Source organism: Phocoena sinus, chromosome 11 (genome assembly GCF_008692025.1).
Source record: "Phocoena sinus isolate mPhoSin1 chromosome 11, mPhoSin1.pri, whole genome shotgun sequence".
In the NCBI taxonomy this organism is placed as follows: Eukaryota; Metazoa; Chordata; class Mammalia; order Artiodactyla; family Phocoenidae; genus Phocoena; species Phocoena sinus.
Window position 1 is genome coordinate 82024400 of NC_045773.1, and position 26497 is coordinate 82050896.

General features: G+C 43.8%; 3 protein-coding genes across 4 annotated transcripts in view; 1 reads left to right on the forward strand and 2 right to left on the reverse strand.

Moving 5' to 3' along the window:
- On the reverse strand, nucleotides 1-18720 carry PGBD1 (piggyBac transposable element derived 1). The gene is made up of 8 exons (XM_032649250.1): nucleotides 18582-18720; nucleotides 15382-15974; nucleotides 13121-13530; nucleotides 11389-11545; nucleotides 7731-7819; nucleotides 5674-5803; nucleotides 4950-5046; nucleotides 1-1825 (listed from the first exon to the last, which is right to left on the reverse strand). The coding sequence occupies exons 3-8, from the start codon at nucleotides 13514-13516 to the stop codon at nucleotides 268-270; spliced, it is 2427 nt and encodes an 808-aa protein (XP_032505141.1). The 5' UTR covers nucleotides 13517-13530; nucleotides 15382-15974; nucleotides 18582-18720; the 3' UTR covers nucleotides 1-267.
- Nucleotides 18029-26497, reverse strand: part of ZSCAN26 (zinc finger and SCAN domain containing 26) — an 11978-nt gene continuing 3509 nt past the window's right edge. The window contains exons 2-5 of one of the 2 annotated variants that reach the window (XM_032649273.1): nucleotides 25856-26002; nucleotides 24419-24904; nucleotides 23992-24109; nucleotides 18029-20553 (exon numbers count right to left, since the gene is read on the reverse strand). In XM_032649273.1, coding sequence (XP_032505164.1) covers nucleotides 19652-20553; nucleotides 23992-24109; nucleotides 24419-24838 — 1440 coding nt within the window. In that variant the 5' untranslated portion in view covers nucleotides 24839-24904; nucleotides 25856-26002 and the 3' untranslated portion in view covers nucleotides 18029-19651. The remainder of the gene's footprint in view (nucleotides 20554-23991; nucleotides 24110-24418; nucleotides 24905-25855; nucleotides 26003-26497) is intronic. The other variant, XM_032649274.1, reaches the window with a different exon arrangement.
- LOC116762188 (protein BEX3-like) overlaps nucleotides 26010-26497 on the forward strand; it is a 1079-nt gene continuing 591 nt past the window's right edge. Inside the window, exon 1 of the mRNA XM_032648931.1 lies at nucleotides 26010-26021. Coding sequence (XP_032504822.1) covers nucleotides 26010-26021 — 12 coding nt within the window. The remainder of the gene's footprint in view (nucleotides 26022-26497) is intronic.

Sequence of the window (26497 nt, forward strand, 5' to 3'; positions counted from 1 at the left end):
TTCAATTCAACTAATAAAGGAGTTCCCACGTTTGATATCAAAATTAGACCTAGAAAAAGATACCAATAGATTTCAACATTTTTACAGATCATTAACATTGTTATAACAGTTTTTGAAACTCTACATAGATTTTTTTAAAAGAAATATTAGTCATTTAATTAATAATTTCATTGTATACATACATCAGGTTTGCTTTGGGTACAATCTGATGTAGTTTTGATTTTTCTGTGTCTTACTAATGTCTGCATTGTATCTGTTTTACCTGCCTTAATCTGACATATTTGCATTATGTGCCAAGTAGAAATGGGCAACATCTCTCCGAAAATCCCCGAGTTCTAGAGAGGCACCTGGGTTACAGGCTCTGTGCAGGTGCCATGCATTGCTCATGGCTACATCAATCATGTAGCTCACCAAAACTGAGTACCATTTCTTGCCTCTTATTCTCACCCTATATTTGGAAATGATCTGTTCCATTTTAGCTATGCCTTCCCTGCATTCATCATACAGTTTCACTATGGAAGGCTGACTTATCTGAGGGATCTCCTTGTCATCGGCAAAACAACATATCTCATTGACTGGCTCTATGCCAACAGCATTGGAGCACAGACTGATAATACCATCACCATGCCAATGACACAGAATTATCTCATCATTTTCTTCTACTCGGAAATCGAAATACCCCTTCTGCATTTTCTTCATATGTTCTGCACTCATCAGGGGACATTTTTCAGTCCTGTTCTCACGAATTGTTCCTGTTGCCCTCACCCCTTTCTTCTTCAAGGCTGACATCAATTTGACACTTGTAAAGAAGCTATCAAAACACAGGTGATAGGGATATTGACCTCTCTCTAAAAGAACATCAGCAAAATTCATCACTAGATTTCCACCTAAACCAAGATCAAGATCCTTACCTGCCATCATAGTTGACTCTTCTTGATAGGGCTCAAACCAAACCAGATAACCCTGTGTCGTTGTACCACACCAGACTTTATAGCCAATTCTAATAGGTTTCCCATTCAGGAATTGGTCACTATCAAAGCACTCACACATTGTCTTATCAAAACAATAGTATTCTTCAAGGGGAGCATACAGGAGAAAATTTTTATTCATTTGCTTTATGAGAGGCCTCAATTTTGTAAACTTATCATTTTGATCTAGGTGGCTATTATCTGCAAAATGCAGGTATGAGAAAATCAATTCAAATCTGTCCCTTCTGATTGAATCTCTAACCAGGTTCTGATCAGCATCAGACATTTCCCAATACATTCCCCTTCTGGGACGCCTCACAAGGCCACTCAAAAGCAGGACACCAAGCACACACCTCACTTCCTGAACTGTGACTTCCAAGTTGACATTTTTCTGAGAAGCATAATTATTGGTTTCACTGACAATCAAGTTGAATGTTTCATCATCAAAAAATAACTCAAAGAGCTCCACTGGGTTCAGCTTTTCACTCTTGAGATTCAAAAGTCCAGAATCCAGTGCTGACCAGCTTGGAAAGTTGGGTTTAATGTCCCTTTTAGTCCAGCTCTTCTCTGGGACGCTTGACACCTTTGGTCTTTTTGGAGCAGGCTGAGTCTCAGGCTCGTCATCCTCTTCCACATCTGAATCACCAGAAAATGCGAGGCCTTGGAGCAGTTCACTCACTCGAGCTTTGTCTTTTTTTCTCCCTTTTCGGGTAATGTCTCCTGCAGCATATTCCAGGGATGAGATGTGCATCCGAGCCCACAAGTCAGCAGGGTGACGGTCCTTCAGAGTGTTCAAATGCGCAACTGTTCTTTCAGCAGGAACAGGGGTACTACAAGGGGCCTGGGGTACCCAATCTCTGGGAAAGAAAAAAGAATGTATGCTATAAAAATTCTCAGTCTCATTCACTGATACCGGATAAATCCACTGACGCCTAAGGATTCTTTTGTGGGGAATACTTCCTTCTCACGCCTCATGTTTCCATGGGGAGGGCTTTGGCCAGACTGAACATTTCTGGCCTCTTCCCACTTCCCACTCACTCATGACTTAACTAATTGTTGAATCTGGGAGAAAGAACTGGGCTGTCCTCTTCAGAAGCCAGTTGCAGACATTCCATCTTCCTTTTTCCCCCAAGATGCATCAGGAAGGCCTATGCGCGGGGAGGGTCTGCTGTCACTATGCGGCCACTTAGCTCTGCCTCTGAGTGGCTTTATCAGTCTAGCTTGTCAGTCATAAAGCAGAGGTTTCCAGAATCATCTGTTTTACTCCTGTGTCTCTATCAATTGGTTCTGAATTTGGACAAGGAAATGGGTTGTTATTTACTGAGCCCCCTCACCTCTCACAGAATTTCTGAACATGGAACAACTTAGCCTCCCCTAGTTCTGCATTCATCTGGTGGATGCACTGTTTCTGGGGAGAAACAAAAGAGAAACTCAAACTTATTGCCCTTGGACTGATTTTTATGCAGTTTTCAAGGAAATAGGCTGAAGTTACTAAAATGCAAAGTATTATTTTACATAAACTTCTTTAATTCTAGAAATATGCATGTCATTTACAAATGTCCTGTTGGTACATTAAATTAGGCCAATTTAAGAAGACATAAGGGAGGAAAAAGCAGTGAAGAGAGTATGTTGTAATATAATTTACACTATATATACTTGTTTGCTTAGAGCATTTATCATCCTGGGTGTCTTTAATGTCTGCATGTATGATCCATTCAGTAGATCCATCTTAGAGTTCCCTGACATCTTCAACTTCAGGGGCTCTGCTTGAATCCTGTCACTACACTGAACTTTCCACTGGTGAAAACTGAACTCCAAGAGCTCACTCTGTAGCCAATTCCTTTTCGCTCTAGCCTCCTTGCACTCTTGTCCCACAACACCTGTTCTTCCATCTCACTCTGACTCCTCCGTTTCCTCCTGCTTTTACCTCCCTTCCTATTCTGTCTAGACCTCGTGATCCATCACCACCTTAGTCCTTCTCGTGCCAGGATCATCAATCACCCTGCCCCAGTGTCCTTCTGTAGTGGTGGGCCAGCAAAACTCAGCACCAGATCAACCCCATCCTTAGTCGTCTCTGTTCCTCACCCAGGAGTGAGTAGTGCCAGAGAAATCAAACAACGAGGTAGACTGACACTGCTAAATATGATGGTCTCCAAAACTCACCTAGTTACTCAACACTGCCCAGAAATCCTTCTCATGTCCTCTCGTCCCTTTCTTCCCTGTTCCCCACAACAGGTGTTTCATCACTCTTCTCAAATCTACCAGTCTATCTCCAAACATGACTTCCTTTCCTACTCCAAAAAGGACCCAGAATTTTTCAAGCAGAAACTTGCTCTTTAAAATGATCCTCTGGGACGTCTCTAGTGGACCAGCGGTTAAGACTCTGCGGTCCCAATGCAGGGGGGCCCGGGTTCGATCCCTGGTCGGGGAACTAGATCCCGCATGCCGTAACTAAAAGATCCTGCATGCGGCAATGAAGATCCTGCATGCCACAGCTAAGACCCAGCGCGGCTAAATAAGTAAATAAATAAATAAAATAATAAAATGATCTTCTGTGGCTCCTATAACTCTTCTCTCCTAGTCTTCTCCTGTCCTCTCTAGGCATTTGCATTTTCTTTCTCTGCCTCTCTCTGATCCACCTCCTCTTTAGCTGGTAAATTCCTGCTTACTCATCAGGGCTTGTTTCAAATGTTACCTCTTCTGGGAGGTCTTCTCCAGTATCCACATCTCTGTTGGGTCCTCTCCTGCAAGCTCTATCATAGCTACAGGGCACGTCGTCATACTGCCTTGTGTTGTGTTTTCTCATCTGCTGTACCCTCATGTGACTTATTGAAGGTAGGGTCTCTGTCTTATACATGACTGAACATGAGTGATAAAATGCTTGCTGAATGAGTGGGGAGGTTGCTGGGGGTGCGGGGGGGGGGGGGCGGTACACTCAGTCTCTGACATCATGATGGAGCACCAAACCTAGAACATCCTACCCCTTCAGACTTCTTGTCACGTGAAACAGTAAGGTATCTTGATTCTCGGAGGCACTGTGATGGTTTCAGTTACCTGATGTAAACGTACCTGACAGACACAACAGCAGGTTCCTATTCTCCAGTTATAACTCTGAGCTAAGTCACAGTGTTCTTTCTCTTACTTTAGTGCAGCTTGGCTCGGACTTCACCAGCTTTATGAAAGATCTTACTTCTCTTCTTAGGCTTCAAGACATTTCTCTTTTAACTGAGATTTAGCTCCCTGTTTCCCTAAGATGAACAAATGTCAATAAGGAGAATCCTCATCCCCTGCCCTACTCTTCAGTGTAATTATCGCACGCTGTTTCCTTTTTCTTCTTTCCTCACGTCTCCAAGGAGTTAATGGCCTCACCAGAACCCAACCTTTGCTCATAATCCGGTCCCTCTCTTTCTGCTTTAGGAGCACCTGTGCTAGGCATTCATTCCACAACCAACACTCATTAAGCACCCACTACTATCTGTAATTTGTCCTTCGTCATCAGCTACTCTCCTTTTAATCCTTGCTCAGGATTCTCCTAATGGAGGTCGAAGATACCCTACCTGTCTTCCCAAGTCCTCTTCCAGGTCTGATGATATTTCTTTCTTAACCATCATGGCAACAAACCTTACCTGCAGACCTAACTCTCTTGTCTAAATCCTCTGCTTCTCTATCTTCTTTTCTTTCTGGCTTCAGTATCTGTAGCCCCACGACATAAGGGAGCCAGGGGAAGAGTGATCAGGCAAGGTAAACTGAGTCAGAGAGGATACTTGGAGGCAACCGTGTACCAAATGGAAGTTTTGTATAATTATGATATACTGACAGGTCACCTCCTTGGCGTGCGACCTCCTATGATCACAGAAGTGAGCGTTACTCTTTCTGTATTATTCCAGGGAAGCAGGCTTTTACCAACTGGTTTCTCCAGTTTCATTTCAATTTCTTCTCACATCTGCAGGATTTGTTCTACTTAGGACCATGGACACTCACCTGTTGGGTATTCCTGAGACCTCAGCACCTCGTTCCATTTCTTCAGAAGTTTCTTGCTTTGTGTTAAACAATCCATCTTTAGTTACAACTTCTTCAGCTAAAATAATGTTAATAATTTAAATGTCATTTGTTGCCTGAATCTAGAAAAACAATCTCTAGGGTAAGGAATAGGATGTTCCAAATTAAAACAAACAAAAAATCAACAGGTGTACCAGGAGTGCAGTCACAGCAGTCCTAAACATGTGGCAGAGTATGGGAAGATAGTAAGAAAGGTCAATTTGCAGGGGAGAGTATCTAACAGGGCAAAGCATATTACGTATAGACAGTAGTGCTCACAGAGAGTGAAGAAAACTTCCTCTGAGGTAAAGAAGGGATCAGGCAGAGGTGTTTGTGGAACTTTCAGATATTAAGGGATGTCTGAAAATGACAAATTATATGGGACCCTTGAAAAGGGAAGAAAAAAGGGAGCAGAGGAGGAGATGTTGAGGGAATCACGATCAGAGAAGATAACAGCAAGAATCAGTAGTGAGTAGCAACAGAAGAAGACAAGGGGACTGGGCGGGATTCAGACTGGCAGGGGCCGAGAGAAGTGTGGAAGCAGAGGCCAGAAGAAGGGGAAGGAAGGGTGAGGGCATGTAGGAAATGTGGGTTCACAAGGGCCGAGTCAGGGTTAACGATGGGAAAGGTGAGCACAGCTGGGGACCAGCCAGAGGCCTGTCCTTACGCATCAGACTGATGTTTGTAACCTTCTCCTGAGCTGAGTTTCCATAGAGGTTCCTCTGGGCCAGACTCAGATGTGGCCACTGCTCTGGGACAAGGGCCTGGGCTGCTGCTTCCTCAGTCTTCACTGATGTCTAAAAAGGCAAAAAATGGCCTCTCAGTCTTCACTGTGGTAAGGATAAGGGGTCTAGGTGTGAAGGGTGTTGAATACCACACTGCAGACCAGTCGAACCAAGCCAACCAGCAGGGCCCTGCTCTCTCCGAAGGTCTAAGGGACGACTGTCCTGCCTCTCTCAGCTTCTGGGGGTTGTCAGCAGTCCTGAGTGTTCCTTGGCTGGTAGATGCATCACTCCAGTCTCTGCCTCTGCCGTCACATGGCCTTCTCCCTGTGTGTCTCCCTGCCTTCACATGGCCTTCTTATAAGGACATCGACTGTCGGATGCTGGGCCCACCCTCCTCCAGTAGGACCTCATCTTAACTTGATTACATCTACAAAGAATCTATTTCCAAATCAGATCACAGTCATAGGTACCTGGGGTTAGGACTTCAATATATCTTTTCGGGACACAATACAAGCCATAACTTCATCTTAGGTCTACTTCAATTAATGTTATTTTTCTCTTTCTCTGGCTGGTCTTTCATTATTTGACTCAATGTTAGTTTCATTCTACTGTCTACCCACATCTCTGCCCTTTCATTTTCCTAGCCTTTTGGTCTTCTTATTCCTCCTTAATTCAAACCTAATGATTACACATCAGTGCAAACGTTTAACTACTTTGTTATTTCTTGGTGTGATCATGTCCAAACATTTGCTTTTTTTTTTTTTTTTTTCCGGTACGTGGGCCTCTCACTGTTGTGGCTTCTCCCGTTGCGGAGCACAGGCTCCGGACGCGCAGGCTCAGCGGCCATGGCTCACAGGCCCAGCCGCTCCGTGGCATGTGGGACCTTCCCAGACCGGGGCATGAACCCACTTCCCCTGCATCGGCAGGCAGACTCTCAACCACTGCGCCACTGGGGAAGCCCTACATTTTTGAAATACTTTTTTTTTAATAAACTGCTTTTTGTTTCTCCATTATATAGCATTGCAATATAGCAATAATTATATTGATTTAAATATACATATAGGTAAGTTTTACTTGCTATACATTTCTTTTCAGGAAGGTGGAGTATTTGTTAAGAACAGGAGGCACTGGGTCTGATAGGATTAAGAACAAATTAAAAGTCACAGAGTGGGGCTTCCCTGGTGGCACAGTGGTTGGGAGTCCGCCTGCCGATGCGGGGGCCACACGTTCGTGCCCCGGTCTGGGAAGATCCCACATGCTGCGGAGCGGCTGGGCCCGTGAGCCATGGCCGCTGAGCCTGTGCTGCACAGCGGGAGAGGCCACAACAGTGAGAGGTCCACATACCGCAAAAAAAAAAAAAAAAGTCACAGAGTGAGGAAAGGACTCCATGAAGACCCTGTTCTTGAGGAAACTGACTCAGCAGCAGAGGACTTAAATAGGAGACTTAAATATTTTTTAACTAGTCATTCCTAAATGACTAGGAAAATGATTGGACAAGAGAATAAGGGGGGAAAAAAACCAAGAGTCTATTTTGTGAAGATGTGAAGTTTTGCCTTGGATACACAGAATTTCCATTATCATCACCAAATATTAATTGGGTATGTGCAGAACACTGGGACTATAAGGTAACATGAGGAAGAGTACTGCTTCTCAGACTGGGGAGAGAAACCAGAGACCCCCTCAAAAGATAAAACATCAGTCACTGAGCATCAGATGAGTAGAGGCACTTTCTGAAACCAAGGGCCTAACTCTGCCCCTTATTCTCATACCTTGAGATCTGGATGTGCCTCCTGCATACGGTATGGAATGAGGCCACTGCATAATCTATGTGATCTATGTGAGCTCCCCGGATGAGGCATAAGTGGCCTGTGAAGGCAGAGGGACGGTGCCAGCGGAAGGCTCCAGGGTGAGCAGTGCGAGCCCAGAAAAGGGCGGGGACGGGCGCTCGAGGGAAGCAGGGCTGCGACTGAGGTTCGCACAGCCCGGGCACCATGCTCACCTGGGACCTGGCTGAGTTAAACCCCGGTACTGCTGCCTGGTCTCTGGGATTCTCTTCCTGGGGAGGGGCTGGTCCCTGGGGAGCAGGCCCTGTGGAAGGAGGAGACAAGAGTCCTGAATAAGACACAATGGCTTTTAGGAGAGAGCCCTTTGTGGGCGACCCAGACCCCAACTCTTCTTATGTTTGTTAAACATCCAGGAACTAAGATACAGATCTTATGCTAGAACATCATATCTGCTTTCATTTTTTCAGAATTCTAAAATTCTAAAACTTTAGGGTCCCTACCCACAAAATAAGTGGTGTTTATGAACTCATGAGGTGCTCTACAGTGATGCACTTTCACATTCATAAAGAAAAATTAGAAATCATTGAAGAAAATAAGGAGAGGGAAGGCAGAACTTGGTGATAAAGGAAACATTAACCAGAGAACAAAGAAGAACGAAAAGAAGTGGAGAACAGAGAGAGAAGGCAAAGGGGAAACAGGAAAGCAGATAAGAGGAGATGAAAAGAGAAAATAAAGATACAAAAAACAGAGTTGATAATGGGGGAGGCAACGTATGGGGGGAGGCAGGGGGTAGATGAGAAATCTCTGTACCTTTCTTCCAATTTTGCTTAACATAAAACTGCTCTAAAAAAATAAAGTCATACATGTACACCTGAAACTAACACAACATTGTAAATCAACTGTACATCAATAAAAAAAAGTCACACACAAAAACAGTCATACATACATACATAGAAGAGATGCTAACCCTGAGCTAGGAGAACTTTTGAGAATCTGCCACACTGGAAACTGTGACAATAATTCAGACAGTCATAATGATTGCAAGGTGCCAGGCACTGCACTGTTACTTAAAAAGATTCTTTCCAATTCCTTATCTGTACAATGGGGAGAACACAGTCTACTTTACAAGGTTAATGAAGATTGAGGTAACATAAAAACTCTCTGTAAAAGCCCTCTGTAAGTTGTAAGACCCCACACAAGGTAATGTATCATTATTTTTCAAGACGGCAACAATATAAGGAGCCCAAAATTACTAAATAAAGAGCACAGGGGATAATTCTAACCAAAATATAACACAGAACATAGTACCACTTTTCCTTGCTCCAGACACAGTGGATCACTGTGTAATCTTTCTGTTGCTGTTGTTTCACATCTAGAGCAAATAAGCTTGCTAGGACAATAAAATAGCCTTGCCCCTGATTCACCATTACTACCTTACCTCCCCACAATGCATATATGCCAAACAGCCAACAGCTTAAAAAGCACAGTGTAAAGCAGGTCTGCTGTCAGAGAAAGGGCTAAGCTGAGGAGGGGCAGGATGGCAAGAGAGGATGGAAGGGGGCAAAGGTATCATGCAGTGAGGAAAGAGAGCAACAGCAATGGGAAATTTGAGAGAGCAAAGGTCAGATCAGACTCTGTGTTTGCCTCTTATAATCCTCCTGAGGTGGAAAAGCATTAGGGTTAAGCCTGGGAAGAAGGCGGAGGAATGTTTTCAAACATATTAAAGTTCACTACAAATACCACACTGATCTGTTGCTCTATATCTCTGCCAAAGACAGAACAAGAGAAAATGGGCTTAAGTTGCAATGAATAAAATGATCTCAAGGTCTTTTCTACTTCTCCATCAACGTATCGAAAATTTAACAATGTGTCTGACCCTAAGAATCAAGCACATTTGAGCATTAAGAGACTGGCAAAAATAAAGTACTCAATAGTTTTCATTTTAAATCTAGTGTTCCATGACAGGTGAGAATGAAATACTATATACACACAAATAACACAGTCACTATAAATCATATTTTTGATTTTAAAAAAGGGCTTCAGTGGCACCCAACTTTTTAATGAGAAAGTCCAAACCTCGTGGTTTGAATTTAAACACCCCATAAAATGGCGCCAACTGACCTTCCCATTCCCCCCACCCACTCTTTCCCCTAAACAGACCCCACCATCCTGTCATGCTGGTTGACTTAGTACCCCATTGAAAATACTAGCAGGAGAGGAGGGAATGCAGGTAGCCTGGGAAACTGATCTTCAGTTCATTTGGTCGCAGGTATCCTGGAGAAATGTGCTTGGGTTATGACTAGTAAGCAGGGAGGCCTTTAGCCAGTCTCCAGAATGTTTGGGAGGGCCTTAGAGGGTATAAAAAGCCCTCGAGAATGACAGGGTGTGCTTCCGAAAGGACAACAGAGCAACCCGATTACACACACCACAGCAGTGGCGCATCGCACGGGGACCTAGAGAACCGAAGAAGCCCCCCCTCCGCCCGGTAGATGCTGCTGGAGTCCAGTTCTGAGAGCCAGTTCATGCTCACACGAAAGAATCTTATATCCTATGACCGCTGTTATCTTTCTGTCAATTATCATCACCATTCTGACAAGTACCTCCATTCTTCATTACCCCTCCCCCTCCACAGTCAAAATGAGGTGAAACTGATTTCAGCAGATGCGTGCTCATCATCTCACAGGCAGATGGCAACACTCACCCTATGCCTGCTCCACTGCAACTCCTCAGGTATCAAGGCTCAATGCAAGCTCATGACTCCAGGAAAGCTTTCCCAACCCCAGGGCCGTAAGGCTCCCTACCACGTCTAAACTTCTTCACGTAAAACATTTGGGCTTCATGTCATGGTGGTTTTTAATAACCAAAGAAATAAGACAGAACTATCAATCAAGTAAGTAGGGAAATATCAAGTTCTGTTTATGCTCCAATGGGTAAATATCACAAGTAATCTGAGCCTCATACATTTTCTTTTATCCCCCTTGAATGTTTTAAAATCATTTATTATATGAACCATTTATTCTGCACTTAATATCAAAATATCAGTATTCACATATCACCAATGTGGTGACTGTAAACCAATGTGGTAAATCATGAAGTTGTCTGTGTCATTTTGTATGCCTTTTCTAGGGAAGAGAGTTAATCCTTTTCAATAAATTCTGGGGGAAAATGATAGCATCCCTCACCACAAAGGTTAAAAAACATTGCACTGCGGAGTTCTGAGGTCTCCTTTTTGAATGATCTGTATACTTCTGTGTGTTCTCAAACCATCTGCAAACTGCAGGCCGCAGACTTTGCCTTCTTTACACGGCCTATCTTACTGCACACAGCTGAAATATAACCAGTAGCTGGGATGGATACGGAAAGTGAGAGAGCCGTGCACACAGGAGGGTACACTCCAAGTGCAGGAAGGGGAGAACCTGTTTAAACCTAAAGCTGTATGTAAATTACTGAAAGATTAGAGGCAGGGAGGCTACTGAAGAAAATGTTACCATGGGGAAAAGACAAATTTATGGAAAGCTACCAAGTAAATATTTAAAATATTCACAAGTGTAGAATTAGAAATGTGGAATAGAGATATATAGTAAAGAGAGAATCTTGGTCAGAAGGTCATGTGACTTAACTCTGCCTCTGTTGACCCTGGTCAAGTCACTTAAACTCTGAGTTTTGGTTTTCCTAACTATTAAGGGTGTTGGATAAGAATATCTTAGTCTTCTAACATTTTACAATTCCAAATGTTTTTAAAAGTTTGCTTAGGTATAGGGCTAACAAAAACAACAACAAAACCCACAGATAAACAAGCTTTACTTAGAAGGCCATGCACCTGCCAGCGGCCTGCTCCCAGTGTCCTTACTAAACTCACCCTGCGGCACTCACCACTCACTTCTTGGGTGACCTCTTGGTGGGGCTCTGGGGGTTCACACTTCAAGGTGGTTACCCCAGGCAGTAGCTGGGGCCTCTGACACTCCAAAGAGGTTCCTTGATATTCTGTCACCGGTAGGTGCACATCCTGTCCCTGAGTGTAGACAGAAGCCTGGGGACAAAAGGTTCACTTTGAAAAGGCATCCTGGGGTGGGAGGGAGACGCAAGAGTGAGGAGATATGGGGGTATATATATACATATAGCTGATTCACTTTGTTATACAGCAGCAACTAACACAACATTGAAAAGCAATTATACTCCAATAAAGATATTAAAAAAGAAAAGAAGAGAAAAGGCATCCTGGTGGGAACTGGACCCAACAGCAGTTAGGGATATCCTCAAGGGAACACCAGAGAAGCTCCATTTAATCCTTAAGCAGCAGCAAGTAAGACAGAGTAGCAAGACAGAGACTTGCTTCACTCATTTGGCGAATATGGGCTGAATGCCTACTAAAAGCCAGGCTCTGTTCTATGTGCTGGGGATATAGTGCCAAAGAAGAGACACAAGACAGGCAAAGATCCCTGCCTAGAAAAACAAAACAAAAACCCAGATGGTTGCTTAACTAGTGGGTGGAAGTTCAATGAGAAATAGGATATGTACACTGTCTCAAAACATCTCCCACAAATTTCTTATTAATTACAAAGGGGAAAATGGTAACTTTATAGTAGAGAAATCTGACAGATACCACCTTAACCTCATCAGTAATGCGACAATCCATCACCATGTGCCTCCTGATGTGATGCACTGAGGAGACCACAATGTCACTTCTGTGGTATTCTAGCCAAAATGCACAACCTGGGTCTTATCATGAGAAAATACAAGGCAAACCCAAATTGAGGGGCATTCCAAAAAATAACTGGTCTGTACTCTTCAAAAATGTCATTGTTGGGTTTCCCTGGTGGCGCAGTGGTTGAGAGTCCGCCTGCTGATGCAGGGGACACGGGTTCGTGCCCCGGTCCGGGAAGATCCCACATGCCGTGAAGCCATGGCCGCTGAGCCTGCGCGTCCAGAGCCTGTGCTCCGCAACCGGAGAGGCCACAGCAGTGAGAGGCCCACGTACCGCAAAAAAAAAAAAAAAAAAAAAAAAATCATTGTATGACAAAGGAAGACTGAACAACCTTTCCAGATCTAAGAAGACTGAAGAGACGGCAACTAAATGTAATGTGTGATGCTGGACTGTATCCTGGATTGGGGCAAAACTGTCATAAAGAATCCTACTGGGCTATCATGGATGTATCTAAACAAGGACTACTGTTGAGGTGATAGTATCATAAAAATTTTAATTTCCCAAAACTTGATAGTATGTATTCTGGTTATACAAGAGAATATCTTTCTTCTTCAGAAATACACACCGAAGTGTTTAGAGATAAAGGGGTATGGTATCTCCAACTAACTCCAATCTCAAATGGTTCAAGAAAAAAAATGTGTGAGCCTGTGTGTGTGTGTGTACACATATATGTACATATACAGAGACAGAGAGGGAGCACGTGCTCGCACACGAGAGGGGCACATCCTGTAACAAATGTTAACAACTGGTGAATCTGGGTGAAGAGTACACAGTAGTTCTCTGTACTACTCTCCCAAAACTTCTGTAAGTTGTAAATTACTTCAAAGTAAAAAGTTAAAACTTAACAGACAAATGTTCGCCATTACATCTCCCAGGCCACCATGCACATTCTCTTCCTACCTGCTGTCCTGAATCTCCTGTGTCTTTCTCTAGATTCTCCAGCACTGTCACTGCATCTTCGCCGCTCTCCAGAGGATACACCTGCACCCAGGCCTGGAGCTCCTGGGGCAGGATGGTCAGGAACTGCTCCAGCACCAGCAGCTCCAGGATCTGCTCCTTGGTGTGGGTCTCCGGCCGCAGCCATTGATGGCAAAGTTCTTGGAGCTGGGCCAGAGCCTCCCGGGGCCCGGTTACCTCCTGGTAGCAGAACCGCCGGAAGCGCAGGCGGCAAAGCTCCAGAGTGTGGGAGCTGCTGTCCTGTGAGCTGCACATCTGCTCCCATGTGGGATCTTCCTCCTTCACTTTCACAAGGCTGTCTCCATTCTCAGGAGCGGGGCCTGGCGAAGCTTCATCCATGTTGACCTTAAAGGCTAGAAAAAAGTTCACTTATCTGAGGTCTATGCTCCAGAAATGTTTTTCCAAATGTACATCTGAAGCATAAGAATTGATCAGTAACATAAAAATTATAAGAGCTTCAAAACTCTATGTAACATACTTATATTTTTGTCCCCACTCTAAGTGATGCTCAAAAACTGAGCCTGCTTATCAATATTATCAGTGAAATTAATCAGAAGTCTACCTTGAATCCTAAGGGAGTTGAGCCCAGAGGCAAGGGATGTAAGGTAAGGGACACCAGGGAAGAAGGGTTAACAATAAGAATGCTTGAGCAGCTTATACTTTAGATGGAGGGAAGGGATAATTTGATCCATGGAGGAGCCAGATGGCTGCCTTTATGGACAGATTAATATACTCTTAAAGTTCATCTCTGCATATTTCTCACAGAATACTCCACCTTAAATGTAGGTGAGGTAGACTGTTTCCAAAGCCTCCATCCCCTAAAACCTGTTATGATGAGATTTTGTCACTTTTCTCATCATGAGGTGGAGTGTACTTTTCCTTCCCTTGAGTCTGTGCTGACCTGTGACTTGTTTTAACCAATAGAATATGGCAGAAATGACAATGTAAGAGGAAGTGCTCTTGTAGTGCCAGACACACAGCCATGAGACTTCCATGCTGTGAGAAAGCCCAAGCTAGCCATGCAGAGGTCACGTGGAAGAGAACCACGGAGCCCCAGCTGGGCCTAGTCCCCAGCTGGGCCTAGTCCCCAGCTGACTGACCAGCAGCCACATGAGTAACTCCAGTAATACTGCCCAGTCAACCCATAGAATCATAAGAATAAGCTGAGGTTGTTTTAAGCCACTAAGTTTGGGGCTTTATTTTTTTATGTAACAATAGATAACAAACAGTAGAAATAATTCAACTTCTGTTTCTCTTCTCACCTGTTCCTTTTGTGATCTCAATCAAAATTCAATATGTCTCTATTCTAAGAACACTTAAATCTCAGTCTGGCTCTGACTTGCCTTTCGTATTCCAAACCCACATCTTGGGCCTCTCCTGCACTGTAATTTCGACACATCCCAAACTGAAATCAGAGTCCCCTCAAAGCTGCATGCACTCTGTATTTTTCAGTTTCTACTGGCATCACCACCACCTTCCATGCATTCAGGCTCAAAACCAGCTTACATATATTATATATAATCACCCTGGGTCCAGTCAATTCTTCCTCCACACGCCTCTTGCAGCCACTCCTTCCTTTTTACTCCTGCTTTACGATTTACATTCACTATTACAATAATTTTCTGTGTGGTATTCCTGCCGCACCACACACTCCATCATCACTGGATCGATATTTCCTAAAGCACAATTCGAAGCATATTCGACACACCTGTCCCACCAAAAAGCAGGTTGAACTAAGTTCAAACTCCCCAGGATCTGATCTTAACTGAGTTTGACTTGTGTGTTTGTCACTCGATAAACATTTATCAAGCACGTCATTTTCCAAGCATAACGCTAACCCCATAATAAAACACATAGACCCTACCTCCAAGAAAGCCATCGTCTTCCCAAATGCCTCGTAACACTGCCCGCTGATACTCAGATTTGTTCCAGCAACCTTGTACTTTATGGCCACGACCAGTCTTCTAACGGTATATTCCCAAGGCTCCGTGCAAATGCCACCCCCAAACCTAATGTACAGTCTTCTGTCCTCTGAGCCACTCAGGTGGAGGGTGTTCCCATGGAAAAGTGAGCCCAAACCTGCCTCACCAACCCATTTCCCTCTCCAACCCGCATTACGGATCACACCCCGCACCACCACCACCACCCCTGCCCCTTGAGGACAGGGGTTTATCTTTGCATGACCTCAGCGAGCCCAGGCTTACCTGGTATTCAACAAATACTGGCAGACGTCTTGCCGGAGGCACGTAGATGTACTGGGATGTCGGTAGCCGGGACCTGCGACGGGCCCAGAACGCATCTTACTGCGGTTGCCCCCTAGCTCCTAGCCTTGGCATATAGCGGGCACTCGGTGAGTGAGTGTCTAATTGCTGGTTAACGGACCAAAAGTTCAAGGAACATGCACAACGAAGACATGGCCGACCCAGTGAAAAGCCCCACCGGAGGGCGGAGGCCCGGCTCTCCAGAGTCGGGATGAGCCAGTCGCCTGTCCCCGCAGGGCCCGAGCGTCTGCCGCTTCCGGCCGTCGGGACCCGGGGTCAGATTTCCCCTCCTGCCGCGCGAGCAGCCGAACCTCAGCCCGGCCGGCTCCATGCCTCTCTAGGAATGCGGCCGCACGTCTCACTGGTGCGCCTGGCGGACCCCCGCAGACCCCGCCCGCCCTGCTCAGTTGCTGAGTCCCCACCAGGCCATGGGGATGTTCCCAGCCTGCCCCTCATTTTTGCAATCATTTCAATTAAAAACCAACTCGATGATGAAGACAAAACTGAGTTTCTGTCTTTAGAGTCCTCACAGGCTGCTGGGGGAACAGATTAATAAAGATTACAATACAGCAAGCAGCACAAATTTTAAAAACTTAAACATACAGATCATATATGTACAATTAAAACACAAGGTGCATAGAAACAATAAAATGAAAAGTATCCCACTCCCCAGTTAACCATTGTTAATATTTTGTGTATATCTTCCCAGGACGCTAACAGCCACACAGTAGCACTCATTAAACATCTGTTTAATAAGTATGTATTTTAAACCACCTCTGGCATCACAATATAATTTTGCACCTTATCTTTTTCAGTTAAGAAAGCTTGGAGATCTTTCCATACCACTTTATCTTTTAACAGCTAATTAGTATTCCATTGTATGGGTTAATTTACTTAACTATTCCTACTATATTTTTTCTTTGTTAAGTAGAGAACACCATTGAATATCTTTACATGGTTTTATAAGTATATTTCTAGGGTAAATACTACACACTGAAATTTATTTGTCAAAGGGCATGTGCATTTAAATTTTGATATACAGCTCCCTTATTTAATTTTTAAGGGCACTGCTGTTTAAGAGTAAAAGGAGAATCTAATAGAATAATTCAGCCAAGGTGAACATGGCAGTTCAAAATCAGAATTAACATGTTACTTACCACCCAATTAACATGTGAAAAGACTTTCAATTTTGACAGTAAACCTATTCTTTAAAAACTCTTTAAAAAGCAGACCCAGGGACTTCCCTGGTGGCGCAGTGGTTAAGAACCTGCCTGCCAATGCAGGGGACCCGGAAGATCCCACATGCCGCAGAGCAACTAAGCCCGTACTCCACAACTGCTGAGCCTGCGCTCTAGAGCCTGTGAGCCACAACTACTGAGACCACATGCCACAACTACTGAAGCCCATGTGCCTAGAGCCCATGCTCTGCAACCAGAGAAGCCACCGCAATGAGAAGCCTGCACACCGCAAGGGCAACAAAGAGTAGCCCCCGCTCGCCACAACTAGAGAAAGCCCACGCGCAGCAACGAAGACCAACGCAGCCAATAAGTAATTAATTAATTAAAAAAAAAAAAGCAGACCCAAACAGAAATGGCTGACCAGTAGAAGATACTGCTGCAATACAGTTAGTCTTCCTGGACTTCTGCTCTCTTAAAAGATTTTTAACTGCCTTTTAGGGTGTCTAGGATGTCTTACATTGCAAGCAAAACCCCAGTCAAGATCTGTTATAACATTTGCCCTTTGTTCAATGTTTCTATAGTTTTCAGGAATAAATAAGGAAAACACGTTATTTAAATATATCTGTATCCAAAATTTTGCCCAGGTGGTTATGGATCTGCCCCAGGGTACAGATGAGAACACCAGTTCCTGTGGAACTGTAAGGAAGAATTAGGTTAAGGTGTCAATGAACTTAGAATGCTTATAATACCTATACTATGGAATCATCATGAAAAGAGAAAGCCAGAATAAATTTTCCATATATTTAAGGTATATATCAATTGTTCATACTTTGAATCTTTTAATTATCTTTGCTTTTTAATGAGAATAATAAAGATATTCCATGTTCTTTCCTTAAACTGAACAGAATCAAATAGATTTAAACTATGACATGGAGCTAAATGTTTAGGTACAAACCTCAGCACACCCCTTAAAACTCTTGGAAAAATCCCTGTTATCAACTTAATTTTACTCATAAAGGCAGAATAAAGACACATACCTTTATGGTTTCCTAAGCAATGGAACATGACTGACTTTCCATGAAATTCTTTAATTTCTCAAAAAATTACAGCTGCTTCTCCTGCTGATTTGGTCCTCCTCCAGATAATGGTATTAACTGTTGCTCTGCTCAGCTTGCATCCACTCAGATCCGAGTGGGAAGCGGGCCAAAGACTCCTAAGTGCCAGGCACCTCCCCGGTGGCGCAGTGGTTAAGAATCTGCCTGTCAATGCAGGGGACCCTGGTTTGATCCCTGGTCCAGGAAGATCCCACATGCCGTGGAGCAACTATGCGCACGCCTAGAGCCCATGTTCCGCAGCAAGAGAAGCCACCACAATGAGAAGCTCACCACCACAACAAAGAGTAGCCCTCTCTCCTCAACTAGAGAAAGCCCGCGTGCAGCAATGGAAGACCCCACGCAGCCAAAAATAATAATAAAAAATATATCTATATAAAAGGCCCCCAAGTGTCTATTTCAGCCTTCGCTCTCCCCTTTACTCTTAGTGACAGAAGACTGATTTTCAGCTGGGCATTCTGCAACCCAGAATAAGACACACTTTCCAGCTTCCCTTTTCTAAGATTTGGCGTATGATACAACCACTGAAGTGATTTACAGGAAGGCTGCTTAAAGGGAGCTGACTGACCAGGAGGAGTCTCTTTTGTCCTTCTGCCTTTTGTCCACATTTTGCATGTGATGGCTGGAGCTTCAGCAGCCATCAAGGATGATGACCTTAAGGAATGATGGCATGAAAGGCAGAAGCTGGGTTCCCTAGTGATGTCATGAAACCACCGTACCAGTGCTGGACTGCTGTCTCTGCCTTTTCTACTTAAGAGCAAAACAAACCTTTATTACATCATTCCCACTTTTTTTTGTTGTTTTTAAACTATACTCAGCTGAACAAAAACCTCAGCAAAACATGAGGACTCACCAGTCTTCCCACTCACGTGACAGAGTGAGAAGTACCCCAAGCAGCTACCACCAATCAGCAAGTGATGTTTATCATCCTGGTGATATATTCAGAAGTGGACTTCCCTAAGCTTAATATTCTTCATCATTACCATGACATTTTGGCATTCACAACATGAAGATCATGATCTCTTCCAAGCTGTTTTTTTCTTTTTTTTTCCTTCCCAAGCTGTTTTTCTGATTTGACTTTCAAAATTCCAGAACAAGCAGGATTTTAAAATTCTGTCCTCAGTATTAAAGGAAAAAAGTCCAATTTCTTTCCCCATTTTTTGAAGTTTCTATGCAGCAGCCACTATACTGACACTGGAGTTATGAAGTAAGACAGTTGCTACTTGGATTAATTCAGCCCAGTTCATTCAAATGGCTTATGAAATCTCTTCCATAGTCTAAATAAAACCTTACTCTCTAACTTGAATCAATGAGGTATTATGGCAGGGATGGGGCTGCGAAATGGTAAAATTAGATCATCTTTGCTTTCCAAAATGCTGATTGGGGGTAGGGAAGAAGAGGATAATGCTAGGGGCAGGCAGGGTAATAAAACCAGTGGGCAAAAATGTTTACCATTAACCTGTGCTTTAAGATACCTTTTGAGTGTGATATATTTCCAAACATCATTGGTTTTATTGTATAGGAGTCTGTTGCTGTAGCATATGCAAAAATATCAACCTGCTCTTTTTCTGTTTAAGCCTGTAAATCTGTGGACACTTGATTCATTGCTGACTTAAAGCCCTCACTCAATCATGAGGCTCTCTACTACTTGGAGATGCATAGCTATGCACTTAGCATGCTAAAGGCTCTGAGAAGTCCTGCAGTAAATAATGCTATTTACCTTTGATCCCCCAGGGTCTAGGGTCAAATTACTGTGGCCCAAAGCTGACAACAAGGAAAACGAAGGAAAGAGAGAGGAGGCAGATAGCCTCCAACTTGGTCCCCAAGAGTTCTCTGCCAGGGTTGGCTAGAGCGCCTTTCCTAAAGTGCCGGCTTGCTTGTTAATGTACTGTCTCTGATGGTCCGTAAGGAGAGGACACCTCATCAAGCCAGTTTGTCTTTGTGGTGATATCTCTGATGTTGAAAAAGACCTGACCTCTGTCTGAAGGCTTCTCCACATTCATTACACTCGTATGGTTTTTCCTCGTTGTGGATTCTCACGTGCTGAGTAAGGTGTGAGTTTAGTCGGAAGGCTTTCTGGCATATGGTACACTTGAAAGGTTTTTCTCCAGTGTGAATCCTGTGGTGTCGAATAAGGTCTGAGGTCAAACTGAAGGCTTTCCCACACTCGTTACACTGATGGCTTTTGGAGTGGCTGTGGATTCTCTGACGGTGGGTGAGGAGTAGGGCCTGACTAAAGGTTTTCCCACACTCCTTGCACTCACAGGGCTCCTCCTGACTGTGAATTCTCTGGTGTCGATTAAGGTGAGAGCTGCGCCGAAAGTTCTTTCCACAGTGGATACACAGGTAAGGTTTCTCTCCAGTATGGATTCTGAGATGTTCCAAAAGGCCTGCATTCTGGCTAAAGACTTTTCCACACTCCTTACACTGATAAGGCTTCTCGCCAAGATGGATTTTCTGATGTCTGACAAGGTGTGAACTTCTCTGAAAGGTTTTCCCACACTCATGACACTGATGACCCTTCTCTCTAGAGTGGATTTTCTGATGTCCAGTAAGACTAGAACTCTGACACACTTCAGATTCACAGAGCTTTTCTCCCCTGTGTGAACCTTCATGCTTAATCAGGTCTGAGTGCTGGATGAACCCCTCCCCACATTCTGAGCATTTATAGTCAGTCTTCTCCTTGGCCTTGGCCTGATGCCTATCCAAGTTAGAGTCCTCATAATAAGCCTCTTTGGGTTCAGATATTTTCCCAGATGATTCCACTCCTCCACAGGAGTCTGTCTCCACAACCAGCTTCCCATTCTCAATCCTTGTCTCCTCACCTGAAACATTAAATATATACCACCAGTTACTTGTTTTTTGGTGCTTAGGGAAAGGAATCTACAATTAGGAGGGAAAAAAATTGAATCAAGCCATGTGTGCAAAGTGGAAATGTTGTGGGTGCTGGTGTTTGCATAGAACATACATGGAATGATACATAAGAAACTGTTTAACAGTGGCTGCCTTTGGGGGATTATGGTGAGAGGCAACTTATTTTAAATGGTTTGAGGTTTATCATGTGATACGCACATCTATACATACATACACACAAACAGAAGTTAGCAAGCAAGCAAACTGTCATAAAGGGCATGGCTGTATGTTCCTGATAATGGCCTCATGTGGAAAATTAGAAAGCTAGGTCAACTGAGTACCCTGGGGCCAATAAGAAAGGGCTACCACCAGAAATGAAGAAATAAACTGGAAATGAAGACACGCAGACGTGGTGCCAATTTTATCATGATTAACTGTGTAATCTTAGGTAATTCCTCTGGGCTCAGTCTCCTCACCAATAAATCAAAAACACTGGGCCACAAGGCCTTGAGGGTAATATGAAGTCCACAAAAATGTCTTAGCCTTTCCTGATCTCCTTGGACGGCAGTAACTGCTTTCCTGTGTGGTTCAATGGAGCTATTATGTCTCAGTGCTGTAATAATTTGCTTATATGTCTGGAACATAAGACATATAAGCAAATTATAACAATGTGTGCTGAATAAAACCTTAGCTCAGACACACAGGGAAGAGGGTGAGAGGGAACAGTAGATAGGATAAGTCTTTTAAGTCCAGGAGCCTGAAAGGGGATGCAAAGTCAGAATGAGAGAGTAAAAGGGGAGATGGATGGAGAAAATAGAAGAGGGAGCATCTAAGCAGCACTCATAACAAGCAAATGAGGGTTACCTCGTGTAAGCAAGATAAAGGCAGCAGATCATTTAATGAGTGAGAGTAGATGAGAAAGTGAAGGGTGTGGGAAGGAGACATCAGGGAAAGTAAAAGCACATGTGGGAGAGGGAAGATTAAAAACATGTACTATGTGTAAAGGCCTTTTGCAAGAGGATGAAGTAGGCTCCATGGGGGAGGGAGTGAGAGTTAAGGGATGAGAACAAGAGAGGTTCTTTTCCAGTGATTTTATAATGACATACGCAACTAAAAGGGGAGGCAGGGGCCTCCAAAACTGAAAAACAACCTGAACTTGAATATAAAATAATGGGGCTTCCCTAGTGGTGCAGTGGTTAAGAATCTGCCTGCCAATGCAGGGGACATGGGTTCGAGCCCTGGTCCGGGAAGATCCCACATGCCATGGAGCAACTAAGCCCGTGCACCACAACTACTGAGCCTGCGCTCTAGAGCCCACGAGCCACAACTACTGAGCCTGCACGCCACAACTACTGAAGCCCGCGCACCTAGAGCCCGTGCTCCGCAACAAGAGAAGCCACCGCGATGAGAAGCCCGTGCACCGTAACGAAGAGTAGCCCCCCCCGCCACAACTAGAGAAAGCCCGCATGCAGCAACGAAGACCCAACGCAGCCAAAAGTAAATAAATAAATAAAAGAAGAATATAAAATACCATTTTCAACAGATCTAGAGGGTAAGGAACAGTTTCAAGAATCTACTATTGCTAAATCTACTTTTCATACTTAAACACCCATCACTGATTACACGGCATAAATTCATTTCTGCAATGCTGTTTAGAAAAGGTAGGCCTCTCTCTTTCAGTGACTTTACTCAGAAAGCTTCCAGAAGAAGAGGACTTTTGAAGCAGACTCAGAAATTGAGCAGGGGGAGTAGGTAGTAGGTAAAAGGAGCCTTCAGAATTGAAATCAGCCATTCATCAAACAGACATTTACTGAAGGTCTACTTTAGTCCAGGGACAGTAGCAGACTCAGGAAACAAAACAAAGCCCATGCCCTTTTGGTCTGGTGGGAGAAAAAGAGAAGTAAACCAGCAACTCTAATATAATACGATCAGTTCCGTGGTACGAGAAAACTTGGAGCTCTAGCAGCAGAGGTGGGGAAACTGATCCAGACTTGGAAAAATTAGGGAAGGACAAAGAAAGTGATATCTAAGCTAGGTCCTGAAGGATGAGGAGGAATTAGCCAGGGAGAGTGAGGAAAAAGTATTCCAGACAGAAGAGGAGCAAATGGGAAATGGAATGCAACTCAACATGAGGGGAACACACAGTGTGATCAGGTGGGACAAAGGGCGATTAATTAGCCCAATGTGTCTGGGACTGAGGGGTTTCCCAGCACATGCAACAGCTGGAGCTAAAAGTCTCAAGCAAATCGGAGCAAGCTGGTGATGCTAGTGGACATGGGGCTGCAAGGTCTGCAAATGCCAGAACATGCCGTGTGAGGCCTTTGTTAAAGGCTATTGGGAGTCACTGAAGGTGGTGGGTTGGTTTTTATGTTTTACTTTTTATTATGGAATTTTTCAAACATCAAAAAAAATTGAAAGAATAACACTACTTAGCTCACTGAAGGGCTTTAACGAGGAGAGCAACGTTAATGAATGTGTTTAAATGACAGAGAATGAACAGGAGGTAATTTAACTTCAGTGGAAGCACTAAAATGACAGACAGTAAAACAAAAAGAGAAGCAGGGCTTGTATCAGACTGGAAAGAGGAGAAAATGAAAGGGATACAAATTAGAAAGAGAAATTTCTATTTCTATGGTAGAGCAAAATAAAATAATTCAGGTAACATTTAGAAGTAAAAGACAGTAGTCGTTTACAATAATTTGAATGTGGTAAGAAAAAATGAGTAATGAATCATGTGGCTGGAATTCTTTGCCTTGGGTAAGAAACTAGCACTCCTTTTTTAATTCACCCCTACAGTAATGGAGAGAAGAGGAAGGTGAACATCTACACAGGAGAAACATTCAGTTTTAACTGAACAAAAAAAAACCCCAGGGCTTCCCTGGTGGTGCAGTGGTTGAGAGTCCGCCTGCCGATGCAGGGGACACAGGTTCGTGCCCTGGTCCAGGAAGTTCCCACATGCCGCGGAGCGGCTGGGCCCGTGAGCCATGGCCGCTGAGCCTGCGTGTCCGGAGCCTGTGCTCCATCCAGCAACAGGAGAGGCCACAATAGTGAGAGGCCCACGTACCGCAAAAAAAAAAAAAAAAACAAAAAAAAAACCCACCCAAACTAGAAACATCCAAAAACAGAAACAAGGATTAGGGGAAAAGGAAATGTCTGGGGTGATGGAAACTTTTATATCTTGATTGTGGTGATCATTAGACAAGTACAATTATTTCATGTTTGTGAAAAGTCATTGGCCTGTACACTTACAAAGAGTGAATTTTACTGCATGTAATTTACACCTCAGTAAACCTGACTCAAAACAAGAACAAGACGCAAAATGCCAAGTGTGCTGAGCAGGGCCTCGGGTGCGGGGGGGACCATGAAGCCCACCACATCTCACATGCAGGAAGATGCAATCTACTTCTTACCCTTCTGTCTCTTGGGCTTGGGAATTTCACCCTCAGGCTGGACCTGCTGCTTCAGCACTCCTTTCAGAGGGGCCGTCTCCTCCATAAGCATTTTCTGTTTCTTTGCCTGGTTTGGGTCCTAGGGATGATTAGGTACACGTGGGTTTAGGAGGAAACTGCTGTTCAGAAAAACACTTCTATGTTAGAAAAGAGAGCAAAGAGAAACCACAGAAGGGCAAAGAAAAGAGGCTGGAGAAGCTGGAGCACATTCAGTTTCCTCCCACCAGAGACAGGTAAGGCTGAGATAAGACCTTCAGCAATGAACAGCCAGACTGAAAAGAAACTGAACCAAAGCTTAGCGATTCTCCCACTGGTGAGCTCATGGCCACCACTCTGGCCAGAGGTCTCAATTCCTGCTTTCCTACAAAAGAGCGTATCTGACCCTTACCACCTGTTGTTCTGTTCCTCTCAGTTCTGGCTGCAAATCCTCCAGTACAACAACCACATCTTCCCCACTCTCTGGGTGATGCTCCCGCACCCGGGCCTGCAGCTCCTCAGGCAGGATGGTCAGGAGCTGCTCCAGCACCAGCAGCTCCAGGATCTGCTCCTTGGTGTGGGCGTCGGGCCGCAGCCACTGTCGGCAGAGCTCCCGGAGCCGGCTCAGCGCTTCTCGAGGTCCTGTGGTCTCTTCATAGCGCAACTGCCTGAACTGGTTGCACAGTGGCTCCTGCCCAAGGCCTGCGCCGTTTCCTTGCAGCTTGGCCCCCTGTTCCCGAGGAGAGCGGTGATCCTCCTTCACTAAGTGAAGTCCCTCCTTCTTCAGATTCAGAGGAGCCGGGGAAGGAGTGGTTACCAATGCTGTTGCCATCCCCAGCTTCAGACTGCTCTCTCTGTTCTAGAGAACTTTCTTTTGACTGCCTCCTCAGGGATACCCCTGAAAATGTAATAACAAGAATCACAGAAACAGTAATAGTATAGTAGTAGTAATGATAATAACAACAATAGCAACACCCCTTTGTTGGGTTTATACATTTCCAATAATTACTATCCTTTTTCTTTTCTCTCTGAAACAACCATACAAAATGAGAAGACTCTGTTTTACAGAAGACTGCCAGCTAACATAGCAGGAATAACAGATTTGAAAAAATCACCATTTTGTAGCCCTTGAGGAAATAACTGTTTCAATCAAGGACCACAAATGGGTGAAATCATTGGGTGAAAGGAGTAGGGGGAAAGGACAAGCTCATAGTCTCAGAGAATCACCATACTGATTGCTTATGAATTACAAGGGGAAGAATGGAGCTATCTGGCAGTCACAAACTTAATCAAATGAAACCTAGTAACACCAACAGCAAGACAACTGAGCTTGTGCCTTATCACTTAGGTGGCATTTTTACTAAAAGTGTTTAACATGAATCTAACAATGAGGAAACTTTCAGATAAATCCAGAATGTCCAGAATGCAGCTTCTCTACAATAGGCATGTACTCTTCCAAACAATCAATGTCGTGAAAATAAAAAGAAGGTGTGGGGAAGGTATTTTTCTAGATTAAAGAGATACAGCAAAATGCAATGTGTGAAATTTGCTCTTAAGTTAAAAAAAAGATACAAATATGTTTTGAAGAATTCAGAAATCTGAATCATATATATATATATATATATATATATATATATATATATATATATACACACACACACACAAACTATGGCCCAGCAGACCAAATAGGGCCCAAAGGCTGTTTTTGTACATAAAACTTTACTGGAATACAGCCAAACCCATTTGTTTAGATAGTGTTTACATCTGCTTTCACAATACACTGCAGGACTGAGTACTTGAACAATGGCGCACTGACCCCTGTGTAGTCAAAAATCCGTATACTACTTACTATTTCTGCCTCAAACACAAAGGAACTGGTAGATGACCAAGGGTAGGAAGCTGAAACAGCTTGGATAGGATCAAGATTCAAACTCTAGTTCTTTTGACTCCACATATTGTGATCTTTAATCAAACACAATTCCCCACACTTAAAGATCTGTAAAATGAAAACACAGGTATTGATACTATTGATATATTTATTGAAAAAATCCGCACATAAGTGGACCCATGCAGTTCAAACCCTTCTGTTCAAGGGTCAACTGTAGTTGCCATAGAGATCGTATCACCTGCAAAGCTCAAAGCATTTACTATCTGGCCCTTTACAGAAAAAGTGTGTAGATCTTAAGAGTTTTCTCAGGTGGTCACGTAAGAGAATATCCTTATTCTCAGGAGATGGTACTAAAACTTATTTTCAAATGTTTTGGGGAGGGGGGATTATGGGGGACGGTGTGTGGAGAGAGAGAGAGAACACAAATGTAGCAGGAAGTTCACAGCTGCTGCTATATGAGGGGTATATTGTATTAATTGTACTACTCTTTCAAATTTTCAGTAGATTTGAAAATTCTCCAAATGTTGAGAGGGGAAAAAAGACACAAAATGAGTAAAACTGCTTGTAGGTTCATTAATTAAAGCAGTTTCAGAATTAACTAAA